The following is a 13065-nucleotide window of genomic DNA, read 5'->3' on the forward strand; positions in this document are numbered from 1 at the left end:
AGATGCCTGTCATGAGAGTGGAGCCCTCATGGATGGGATCAGTGTCTTTGTGAAAGAGGATCCAGAGAGATCATCAGCCCCTTCACCAGGTGAGGACACAAGTGAGCAGGCAACAGATATGAAGCAGGAAGTGATCTTGCTAGTATATTAATCTTTGTCTTCCCAGCCTCTAGAACTATGAGAAATAAATTTCTCTTGCTTCTAAGATACAGAGTCTGGAATTTTGTTATAGCAGCCTGAACAGACTGAGACAAAAGCCTTATCTACAAGTGTGCTTCTCTCTTCTGAAGCAGTTGATTCTCCATTCAGGTTATATGTTAGAATTACCTGGGGAGACTAAAAAATCCAGTGACCAGGGCTCCACCCAAGACCAATTCAAACAGAAATCTGGGAGTGAGAATGGAACTCAAACATCAGTATTTTTCAAAATATTTATTCTCCAGATGATTCTAATTTTGAACCAAAGGTTAGGAACTACTCTGTAGGAACAGACCTGCAAATATTTATAAATATTTATAGCTCTAGATGTTTTGAAGTCACACTTGTGGCTATTCTAACCAATTCACTTGTCACTCAATCAGTAAAAGCTTAGAGACGGACAGGTGCAATCAGAAATCAGGGATGGTGGCAAAGGGCTATAAACCCTACTTTGGAACCAGCAGGCAAGTTGGTTCTGCAACAGTGGCTCACCTTCAGTCATCTTCAAAAAGAAATACAGTAATTTCAGTTTATTGAGTGGAGTTCTTCTAGAGCAGACCCCCTTCCTAGTTCACAACCACTTCCCTTTGTGGTTTAAATATCATGGGCTACCATTGATTCTTATTTGCAGCCTTTGTCAACACACACACACACCTTTCTCAGGATAAAATTTTTCTAAGTTGACTTTTTCAACAAAGTGTTATTTTGCTTATGATATTCACATAGTTCTTTCCAGAAAGAAAAGCATAACCATACGGTCAACAGGAGACTCCATGGATCACTGAGGTGACCATGAGTGTCAGCCAGCACCGCTTGCATTGTGCTTTAACGTAACTCTTTGGACCTCCGATTCTTCATGTGTCAAATGAATCAATAGGACCATCTGACTACATCAAGCTAATGTTCTGTGAGTCTGGGATTCATTTTTCTAGAGGATCCAACCAAGTGGGAGATTACTTTTATTCATCTAGCAGATTAAACTCTTCAGATTCTTAAAGGGGCTTTGTTTCTTCTAATTCACCATCTCCCTTCTTGCACCACTGACCTTGTCGAACAGTTGCTAAAAAAGTAAATGTTCCAAGCTAGGGGACTTTTTGGACACAGATTATGAAACTTTAGGTGTGATGTTGGCCAAGCAAAGTGGGTGGTTTTCTTTGTGGGGTATGGTAGGAGAGAAGAGAAAAAAATATCTGCTTTTAATGCGTCAGAACTAACCACAAAATAATTGGGCCTACAGTCTAATCATGCTTTTGTTTATTCACCTCATATAAAAGTCTCTTAAGAATGCATTTGAGCACAATATATAATAATAATACTATAACATACATTGTGAGAAACTTTGGAAAACAATAAAATGTCCACCTGAAATAAGCAGTGTTCATAGACATAGAAACCCATTGGTCATGCACATTTGTGCCATTTCTTGAACTACTGAGTCACAATGCTGAACTGAAAGCATGAAATAGATTTTACAGAGACTGAAGCCAGTCAGAGGTCTAACAAGTGTTATCAGAAGCTTCACATTTGCATAATTTACTATGTCAGTTCACATTTCATTGTAAAATTCACATTGTTTTTATTGTTTTCTTTAGTAATTAATTGGAACATTGACATTCCTGCTTAATAGCAGGCTGGGAACTTTCTCTTCAAAGTCAGTAGTTTGGGGACTCTCAGAAGATTGGTGAGTTGCTTGTTAAACCAGACGTAGTGTTTCTTGTTAAACTGAAGCCTCAATTATAGTAGAACTCAGTTAAAACTCAACTCATGTGTACAGATTTGAATAGAACAGGGGTAAAAACCATAGCCCACTGCCCCCACACCCCAGCAAACTATACAAAAGTAAAATCTCTGTAGAAACCATTAGTATCTAATGTGAGAGTCCTGTTTTCAAAACCAGTTCATGAAGGAGTTGAGCAGTATTAGCAACTCGGACCAGGAAAAGGGCAGACCCAACTGGCGAGGGGGACATCTCTTCAGCAATGTTCAGGTTATATAATAATACACAATACAAAACGTTACAAGAAAAGTTGCAACTCTTAGGCAGAGTCTTCTACACAAATTGAACACCACCGTTGGCAGGCAATGTTAGATATATAAATTAATAACTTACAAAACATTACATTATATACATTAAGTAATAAATACACGGTTATAAACAGAAATGGAGGTGTTAGCACAGAAGGCAGTGCAAGAGAAAGACGGGAGCATTAAATTGGAAACAGTGTAACTGGTGTGAGCATGAAGAGGGGAGCAAGAGAACAGGATGGGGATCGTGCAACCCCAGCGGCACAGGGGTTCAGGACCCGACAGGGCAATTGCCTTGTGAAGCTGAATTCTACACAGACTGTTACTGTGAACAAGACAACTACCCATTCCTACCCCTTAGTTTGTTCAACTTTATTCTGTTTACAGCAAAGAAGTGCAATTCTAGAGGAGAAAAAGTACTGTTCAAAGCAGGCAGACAGAGATCTGTTATAAGGGCAACTGAGGAGTTGTTTGGGACCATAGGGGAAGGAAGTTGAATGTGGTTAGAAGTGTAGCCTTTCTATTTGCAAAAGTAACTGTAGTTGAGTGAAAGATATTGCCCAAGAAAGAAGGAAGACAATTTACTTTCCTTTTTTTTTTCCCCTCAGAAAGAGTCAAAAAAGTTTTTGTCAGCTTGTAATGCTTATCTGTGTAGAAGCTGATACTAAATTCTAGGTATTCAACAGGATTTTAAACACGTGAAAATGTTTTACAAAAAAGGCACACAGGGTGGCAGACAAGGGGACAGGTAAGCAGATTTAGAAATGACATTATTAGTCAGTTCAGTCACCAGAGGGGACAGATGCCCAAAACATAGTGCAGAAAAATCTCTCAGTTTGGTGTCTTCCACTTTCAAGCCATTCGGTCGTCATGCACAGTTGGCCTCCAGAACCACAGAAAGCTTCAGCTCTCCACTCAGCTTGCAAGCAAGGCAAGTCAACCGTGGAATTTCCTGAGCTGCTGCTATTTGCTTCACGGTCTTGCATTCTGGCTCCGAACTCAAGTAACTGGAAAGGCCACATGGCCCTTGTCCCGTGCAGGCCTCGGCCCCCATGGCAGGCTGGCCCTACCATACAGCTGGCATGCTCGTCAAGGGTGGAATGTTCATCTCCTCATGAAGAGGGAGATTATGTGTCGATCGGGGACTTGTCTTCTGTGGTGATATCTACCTCAGTCTCTCCCAGAGTATCCCTATTTTCCGGATCAATCACACAGAGCGTCTTTGTGCTGCCAAAATAGCTGTGGCCCTCACCATCTTTTTCGGGGCCTTCAGAATCCTCCTCTTCGAGGGTTAGTTCAAACTGAAACTTCTCCATCAGACCTTGGCAGTCTCTGTTCTGCTCGTCCAGTGGTGGGGAGGGGCTCTGGGGTATCATGCTCTGATACCAGTTCCTGTTATCTTCTAAAGTATCCAGAATGTCCTGGGCATCAGGCTGCACCAGGTCCGCCCAGGTCTCCCACAAGGGATGGACGATGTAGTCGATGAAGCCCACCTGAAGAAAAATAAAGTTACATCTCTGTTATTGTGATGGGCCCTGGAAAAGCAAGCAAGCTGCCCTGGTTTGCAAGAGGAAAAAGAAAAAAGACACAACAACCCAACAAAGATTAAATAATACCAGATTCTGTTATTTGGGCATTTACTATGTGGTACATCCTGCACTGAATGCAATATATGCATTATTGCTCTTAATCCCACAGATTGAGAATGGATATTCACCATTCACAAAGGAAAACTGAGGAGACCCACTGAGGTTCAGTGAGACTCATCGAGATTCAGAAATATCTTGTCAGAGGTCACAGAGCCAGTAAACGGTGGAGCTGGGACTCTGTCCCAACTTTGTCTGACTCCAAAGCCTGTGTTGGTCTCACTAAAACTAGATTACTTTTCCTCTGATGTGTGCCAAATAAGAAGTCTGGATATAACCCTGGCTGGGAATGGCTTTGTCACTCCTTGGATTCTGTGAGTCATTCTCTGAAGAAGGAAGCCCCTGGTCCACTGAGCTCTGACTCAACATTCTTTCCCTGATAACTTCAAAATATGCCGTGGTTTTAAAACGAAAGGGAGCCAGCCCAGGATGACTCTGGCATGTCTCAAGTCCTGTGGAATGCTTTTGGTTTGTAGACGACGTAGGTAAAACACTTGCAAATACTTCAAGCTCCTAAACAAATAAATATCCCCTCTGTGGACATGTCTGCAATTGTTTTAGATCCAGAGGGCACACCATCATTTCCATTGGGAGAAAGAAGGAAAAAATAAAGACAATTAAGCGGTTCCTTTACTAGTGTCCCTGTGAAGAAACATGAAGCTTATGGTTCTGTTCTGGTTTACACAGGGGCTATGCATCCTGCATGTGCTAGCTCTGTGGCCTTGTGCTGACCCGTCCACTGTGAGACAAACAGGAAACATTGGGGGTGGGAGCAGGTTGAGAGAAAGAACAGGCACTAAGTGAATGAGGGAATGGAATTCCCCTGCCATGGTCTGAGGAGCTGGAGAGATGCTGGGTCGGGATTCAGGGGTAGACAAGCAAGGGCAACTTCTGTGCACCCATGGGGCATTACATAGCTAACTTTCCACACTGGCTGGAAACCTCTTTGTTAACATTCTGGTTTGGGGCCAATTATTTCATACATCCCAAGTTGTACCATATCAAAGAACCTTAGCCATACATGACTCTTATCTTCCTATTTTCTTTCCTTCCTTCCTCTCTTTCATTCTTTTCTCTGGTGTTTCCCTAGCATTAACAGAATTCACACCAAAGTCAGGGTATCTCTGATCTGTACTGGTTATAAGACCGACTATAGATGATTCAAATATTTCTCTTCCACCCACTCTTCTTTCCTCTCTTTTAATTCTTTACATGTGTTTAAGGGTTTTTAAATACTATTTTCAATGTGTTTTCCAGGGATTTGAAAAAAAAGCTCACGGCAATGGAGAAAATTCAATCAGCTGAACTACAGTGCAACCATTTTCTTTCTTCATTTGTTTTGCTCTTGCTAAATGTTCAGCATTTATAAGAAAGGCAGCCTCTAGTTGCTTATTTCCTAGGCCCTGGGGTGAGAGAACACTACAGATCTGAAGAGCACCTAGTCAAAGGTTTCATCACCAGTCTACTCAGACAATGCTCACCAAAGCCCATCAGTGGGAAATGCCAATGTCATGGAAACAGGGAGACCTGTTCACAGTGATGGAAAGTGCTTTGGGTGGAGGGCAGTGATGAGCTGGTGAACTGAACCAAGACGGCAGGTTATTCACCTGACACCCTGCTGTAAGGATATTGATACTTTCTAGTGCTACGTATTTTTCAGCTAGGGGCCTCTCCCTGCCTACGGTGTAATGTACCTCCAGCACAGAGGGAGTGTAACTAACTTTGGATACAACCAAAAGATCTCAGCCTAGTCTCAGAAGTGTAGATGCAACCTTGGATCTACAGATCAAAACCACGTCTTTTAAGTCTTCTGCCTTGACAGGTGGATTCTTTACCACTAGTGCCACCTGGGAAACCCATGTGTATGTGTGTGTATACACACACACACACACACACACACACACACACACACGTATATATATATACACAATATGCATATTTGGGACACAGGACAGGGCTTTGACCATGAGGCAGAAGAGATATGTGGAAAAGAGATTCGCCACCTCTGGTGATGGTGGCAGTGTGTATGATTCTGGACATTGAAAACAAGGTTCAAGAAACAAGGGTGAAGAGTAGAGGTCCTAGATAAAGACAGAGCTGGGGGAAACCTGGAGGGATGAGATGGCAGCATTCAGTTAACTCAGTTGGATTTGCTATGGTCATAGGTACTGATCTACACTGAGGATACACCATCCAAACTTTGATAGGTTTTCTGAAGACCGCTTTATCTCCTCACTGCGAAATTGAGTGTAATGGAGAAGGCAAATGAGTCACGAGTATAATGAAACTAAATAAGTAGTTGCTTCCTTATAATTTCACACCCACATATATATGTATATATATGCATATATATGCATATATGCACATATATGTATATATATGCATATATGTATATGTGTGTGTATATATGTGCATATGTGTATATATATGTATATATGGTGCTTAGTTGCTCTGTTGTGTTTGACTCTGTGGCCCCATGAAATACAGCCCGCCAGGCTCCTCTAACCATGGAACTGTCCAGATAAGAATACTGGAGCAGGTTGCCATTTCCTACTCCAGGGGATCTTCCTGACCTAGGGATTGAACCCATGTCTTTTGTGTCTCCTGCACTGGCAGGTGGATTCTTTACCACTAGTGCTGCTACCTGGGAAGTCCGTGTATATGTGTGTGTGTGTGTGTGTGTGTGTATATACACACATATATACATATATATAATACATATTTTATATAGGTATATTATATATAATATATATATATATATATATTTAAGAGAAAATAGCTAGAAAGAGTCCTCCAGTTCAACCATCAGCTGAGCCTACAGAAACTGTAAAAACCTTATATTAGATACCTGGGATTTTTCCACAGAAGCTGTGTGCTTATCACACATGGGGCTGATCTCCATTCCCCTCTCCCGCTCTTTGTCTCCCTGCTGGAAAAATTCCTCCATGATTCGGTCTGTCCACTGTCGATACAATTCCAGGGACTTGGTGGGGTTGCTCAGGTCTGCACAGTGTACCATGTTGCGAAGGACCTGAAATCATCAAGTTTTGAAAATCCCATAAAATTAGGTATAAATACTACCAGAACATCTCATCCTTCTTGTACTAGTACACTTGGTACCAGACCCAAGAACATTTTAGTTGCATTATAATTATGGTGTTTGCACCAAAAAAGCAAGATTACAACGGCGCTGGCCAGAGTTGGTTATTTGCCATATTAGTGTCCCAAAAGAGAAAATGTGTCTTCTTCTATTGACACTCATTGAATTTAAAAATTGAAAGGGACGTGAGAGGTCAGATGCTGCTGCCATAGTTTCTTTTCCTCAGTTTGGAAAAAATGCAAAGAATTACTCAAAGTACATGTCTTCATATTTTCCACTTGTGGAAAGAGGAGACCAGCTGAGGGCAGTTTGTAACCAAAACAGACCAGACAAAGCTCAAGTCAGTGGGATTTATATCCAAACACGAGCTTTCGGGATCAGCAGGCACATACACCCTATTACAATGAGATTTTGCTGTTTATTGTTAGAATTAAGCAACTCAATAAGTAGAGTTCTGTTTTTCTTTGTAAATTAGAGGATCAACTTGAATATCCATTTTCCTTTGCTTGTTCTTAAAATAAGCCTGAAGTTGTAATCGTAACCTAGGACATGCAACTAAGTAAATTTATTTGTTTTCTTTTTTTAATTGTTGTTTCATTTAGTGTGGTGCGGCTTTGTGTTAAATCAAAGGCTTCCATCCAATACCTGTATACGATCAGTATAGTTGTCCAGGAGAAGAACACCAGAACTTGTAACTTTCTTTGTTTCTACCATTGTCTTCAGGTCTGCCAGCAGGCTCATGTGTTTGGACATGTCAGTTGCTAAGACCTGGGGTTAAAAAAAAGAAAAGAAAACTCTTAACAAACTCAGTTTATCAAGGAGAATGAATGGATTTTCTCTTCCCGCAGAAGTAAAAGTAAGTAAGGATCACAGAGAGGCCAAAGTCTCACCATGTCAATAACCATCTTCCTGAGTGTTTGACGTTGCTTCTTGGTGAGATTCTGGAAGATGTCACAGTGTTCTTCTTGGAGCAGTTTGAAACCCACGGCAAGGTGATGGTTTTCCAACACAGACTCATCATTATACATCAAAGCAAGTTCTGAATCTAGTAAACAAGGAAAAATGATGATTTAATGAAAAGGGATACAATTCAAACAGTGACATTACCTCAGTATGAAATCAGAGCAAGTTCTCTCCAAATGATTCAAGAACCAAGACCCTATATGTCATTTTCCCTTAGAGAAACAGTCTCCCTCTAAAAAGAGTCACTTTCTAAAAAAAAAAAAAAGCTTCTAGCAGATATTAGCATATAAATGTTCTTTTTGATTATAAGTTATAGTATTTTTAAAATCCTTTTTCTCTTTTTCACTTCAGTTGAAGAATTTGACATTTTAGGTAAGGGCATTCCCAAGCAATTAAATCCTATTTTTATCTCAGTTTGCAACTTCATGTCTTCACATATTTTGTACTTCAGAAAAGAAAAGACTGAAAATGTCACTAAATTTTATCCAAGGTATTACAATTTTTCACATTATTTCACTTTTTGATATATTTCCCAGCTCTGTCAATTGTGAGTTTTGGATTTTTGAAGAAGATAATGGTGTGTTTAAATTTTTACTTTATCCAAATAATATAGATTTTGAAGTTTTTTATAAATATGGTAACAAAACAATAATTTTTTACAGCAATCTTGATGTCTCATTTTCTGCCCTGCTGCTGCTGCTGCTGCTGCTAAGTCGCTTCAGTCATGTCCAACTCTGTGCGACCCCATAGATGGCAGCCCACCGGGCTCCCCAGTCCCTGGGATTCTCAAGGCAAGAACACTGGAGTGGGTTTCCATTTCCTTCTCCAATGCATGAAAGTGAAAAGTGAAAGGGAAGTCACTCAGTTGTGTCCGACTCTTAGCGACCCCATGGACTGTAGCCCACCAGGCTCCTCCATCCATGGGATTTTCCAGGCAAGAGTACTGGAGTGGGGTGCCATTGCCTTCTCCGATTTTCTGCCCTAGGGCCTATAATGCCAGAAATTGCATTATCTGGATACCTAAACTATAGTTTCTAGCCTGCTTTTCACAAAGAAAAATCACAGGCATCATTTGAACAGTGCCATGATCTGTCGTTGAGAACATGGTCATCAAACTCATGAAGCCACATTTTCTCCTAGTCAAGAATAATAGTCAAGTGATGATAATATGTTACTAGCAGTAGGTGCTATTAGTCATAAATCATTGTTTTAATTGTGCTTTGAGTTACATCTTCAGAAAAGGTGGTGGGAAATGTGAAGTCATTTCAGCACTCTTGCCTTGTTCATCCTGTGATCAACAGCATAGATCTGCAAGCTGGCTTTTATGTATTGTAATGCTGTACATGGCTCTGGCAGAAAGGCCATTTTTCTGTGTGAACTGGCCTATATATGGGATGACTCATGATGCCACAATACACCAGCTGATATAACTCACATAGACAAGCAGCTGCCCAGAGTTTATGTTCTTTCAATGGAAAAATGAGGTAAAATAAACAAGGTACCTCATACCTAGTCATTCAAATATTCTGATGATAAAGGATGATAAGGGCTCTTTGACAACAAGTAGCTCCAACATTTCTTAAAACTGTCAGCACTTGATGTTAATCTTGACCACAAGATAACAATATTCTCAGAAAAGTATTTAGGTTTTCAGCATTTAGAAATGCTGGGGAAAATCCTGTGTTTTCATTAGCATGGATACTTAATGTTTTGAGCATGATAAATGCTTCAAGTAGGGCTTGGGATCCTAAGGTTGGACCAACCCTGAAGGTCACTGAAGTCAGACCAATCCATATTACTGACCAGTCCATAATCAAACCTATGCAGTTGGAAGAGAGGGTGGGAGACTTTTAATGACCCAGCCATCCACCCTGAATTGTAGAAGCCTATTCCAGTGCTTTTTCTGGAGTCTTATTTCTATTTGGAGGCTCGCATGCTCAGAGCCAACATTTGGACCTGCTTCCTCTGTAGAAAGGGACACTAGTGGGTCACCATGCTCTCTATGGGAGCAATGCATAATCCTGAAAACCATTACCACATTATTCCCAAGCCTTTCCTTGTCCTTACTAGATAATTCCACATCAGGTACTCTTTCCTCACGTATTGTATTTTCCAAACATTGAGTGCTTTTTATGGGTCCCCTCTGACCTTTCCCAGGTTCTCCATGCAGCTCAAAATGATGTTGCTAGACTGGACACAGTATCCAGGAAAGGTCTAACTAGTCTAGTGGAATGGAATGATGACCTCATTATTACTCTTATTATTATCCATAATGAAAACATTAGGAGGAAAAAAATGAAGCAGTGAATCATACAATTATCTCGAATGACTATTCTAGTGGTGAACTCACTTGTGTTGATGAGAAACTGATTGGAGACTCCAGGATGATCAACGTCATGGATAGCAGCTGCAAAAATGGCAGCCAGAATTTCCAAATCTGTGAAGACGGCCTGTAGAGCAAAATGAGCTCATTGAATTCCATGTTTCATTAGCCTAGCCTACTGATTCAGCTTCACACTGAGGTACCCCATTTCATTCATGTGGTTTGTTGATTTACATAATCTCTCAATATACAATTCAATTCAATGTAGATTCTGTCCATCATCACAAGGTCTCTTAATGTGCACATCAAGCCTGCAGGCTGTGGCTCGGGGAGTGTTTATAGTAAAAGATCAGGTGGTACCCAATGTTTGTTTCTTGGATAAGTGGTACTGCAGGAAAGTGCTTATGTAACACAAGCACATACAGGTCAAAGAAGCAAGTCAGACTGGCTCCGCCTAGAGACATAAAAACCTTCGTATGTTTTCAGGCTGAGTAAGGCCAAATTCCAGATTTATAAGACTGCCAATAAGTTGTTTTTTAAAAACTAACCTTGTAGTGTGGTCAGAAGCTTTTGCACTTTTCATTCATACATTCAATAAATACCTATCCACCCAGTGATTACTCTAGACAGAATATGAGAACATTTCTAATAAGTGAGACCTGATGCCCAGTACTCAACTCCTGTGAAGCCTCCTTTGCCCCACCTGTACACAATGATTTAAACCTAGTATTTATTTAGGTATAACTTGCTTCTGGCTAAAATGTCTTCCTCTGGCGGAAATGTCTTTCATCATCCTTTGGGGTTTCTTACATCTCTGATCCTTCAAGTCAAATTATACACACACACATTTAACTCTTCTCTAAACATCTGTGGCACTCACAACCAATTTCTAGCCACACAGTGGTGGTGGTTTAGTTGCTAAGTTGTGTCCAATACTTGTGACCCCACGGACTGTAGCCTGCCAGGCTCCTCTGTCCATGGGATTTCCCAGGCAAGAATATTGGGGATCTTCCTAACCTAGGGATTGAACCCAGATCTCCTGTATTGCAGGCAGATTCTTTGCTGACTGAGCAACCAGGGAAGCCCCAGCCACACAGTAGTAACAGCGATAGATAGTTGATAGACAGTGTTGTCCCACCGTGTGATACTTACACGGACATAAAAATAATATTTTTTTTTCCTTCAGGGAAATAAAACAGTCTTAACTTCTTGGATTTCATTTCTCAGAATACATGGAATCCAAGCAATAGAGCAGGGGTCAATTTAATCTTTCTTCACCCTCCAAGCTGAACCTGCAAAAGTGGTCTGGGCTAGGGCATAGACAGTCCCTTCCTGGGTGAGCCTGCACATTTTGGAAATACCTAACCACCACTGCCATCTGTCAAGGGAGAGTATGGCCTGCTGGACCCCCTGGGCTGCATATATTGATATATACAAATGTACTGTCAGTGAGGGAAGTAGCCACAGCCACCTTCTAGAAAGATATCAGAAAGATGGAATGCTATCTCTATTTGCTTCAGCATTATTAAATCCTCAGTTCTAGAGTTTCAGTTACTTTTCCTTCAATACATAGACTCAATTTTATGAACTCTTAGGAGAATAAGCCTATGGATGCTTATTACTAATAGGAACTGTATGCTTAGTCACTCAGTTGTGTCTGATTCTCTGTGACCCCATGGACTGTAATCGACTAGGCTCCTCTGTCTATGGGGATTCTCCAGAAGACTATTGGAGTGGGTTGCCATGCCCTCCTCCAGGGAATCTTCCCAACCCAGGGATCGAACCCAGACTCCCATAGGCAGATTCTTCACTGTCTGAGCCACTAGGGAAGCCCGATAGGAACTATTGGTAACATTTTATATTATATTTCTGTGCTATCTCTCACAGTGCCTGGGATAGTGTGGCAGCAATTCAGATCAGCACATACAGACTATACACTAGATGTCAAACTAGACACTTATTAGGTACTGGAGACACAACGAAAAATAAAGCTTCCTGTTATCAGCTTGATAATTAAATATTTTTTCAAATGTAAAAGAGGCAAAGGAAAGGCTACTCTAATACCAGAAAGCAAGTAGAAATGTCATCCACTTATATTAATAACCTGATTGATACATGTTATACATAATATAAAGAGCCAGTTCAAGTATGTACAATCACCTAATTACATTATTTCTCTAAATATATCATATCTCCTATGGTACTTTTTAAAGAGGATGGGCAAGGTATGCAAACCAGATCATAACTACTCACATCTAAAGCTGGCGTAGAAAGAAGAACATGGGTTGACTGGGCCACATCAGCAGCATGTAGGCTGTTATGGTATGCCACATCTGCATGGTAATGGTCTTCCAAAGTCATCATGTAGGTAACAAAGGTGTCAGATGAGATTTTGAATGTCTTCAGGAGGTCTCTTTCCTGTACAACAAAATGGGATAAAAAATAAATAAGTGGATGTCCAAAACTGAAGAAAAGCCAAATCAGAAAGGTAAACTGGGATGGAAGAAAAACCATAAAGAAGATCCAATTGGATAACCAACATTCACTCCTGTTTACTCACCTGGAATATGGCATACATGATGCATGTTAGGGGCCTATTATGTGAATATCCAGCTACATTGAAGATGTTAAGGCCCCATTTGTTCAGGTCTTCCAGCTCCTGTCATCAAAATGAGAGAAATTTAGAAATAAAAACACTTTTGTTAGCAGGCCTCAGTGTTTTCATTTATTTTGGGGGCACGAGTTGACTAAGTCTATAAGTATCTATTTAGTGTTCCAATTACATGAACATTTGAAAATGGAATGGTCTG

The 13065-nt window shown here is 40.7% G+C and overlaps 1 protein-coding gene across 2 annotated transcripts in view; it reads right to left on the bottom strand.

The window, feature by feature from the left end:
- Positions 1-1446: 1446 nt before the first annotated feature.
- Positions 1447-13065, bottom strand: part of PDE4B (phosphodiesterase 4B) — a 650415-nt gene continuing 638796 nt past the window's right edge. For both annotated transcript variants that reach the window (XM_055585558.1, XM_055585557.1), the window contains 7 exons: positions 12816-12914; positions 12509-12673; positions 10283-10382; positions 7860-8014; positions 7615-7737; positions 6718-6900; positions 1447-3716 (listed from right to left, as the gene is read on the bottom strand). In XM_055585558.1, coding sequence (XP_055441533.1) covers positions 3351-3716; positions 6718-6900; positions 7615-7737; positions 7860-8014; positions 10283-10382; positions 12509-12673; positions 12816-12914 — 1191 coding nt within the window. In that variant the 3' untranslated portion in view covers positions 1447-3350. The remainder of the gene's footprint in view (positions 3717-6717; positions 6901-7614; positions 7738-7859; positions 8015-10282; positions 10383-12508; positions 12674-12815; positions 12915-13065) is intronic.

The sequence above is a fragment of the Bubalus kerabau genome, chromosome 6, assembly GCF_029407905.1.
Source record: "Bubalus kerabau isolate K-KA32 ecotype Philippines breed swamp buffalo chromosome 6, PCC_UOA_SB_1v2, whole genome shotgun sequence".
Lineage (NCBI taxonomy): Eukaryota > Metazoa > Chordata > Mammalia > Artiodactyla > Bovidae > Bubalus > Bubalus kerabau.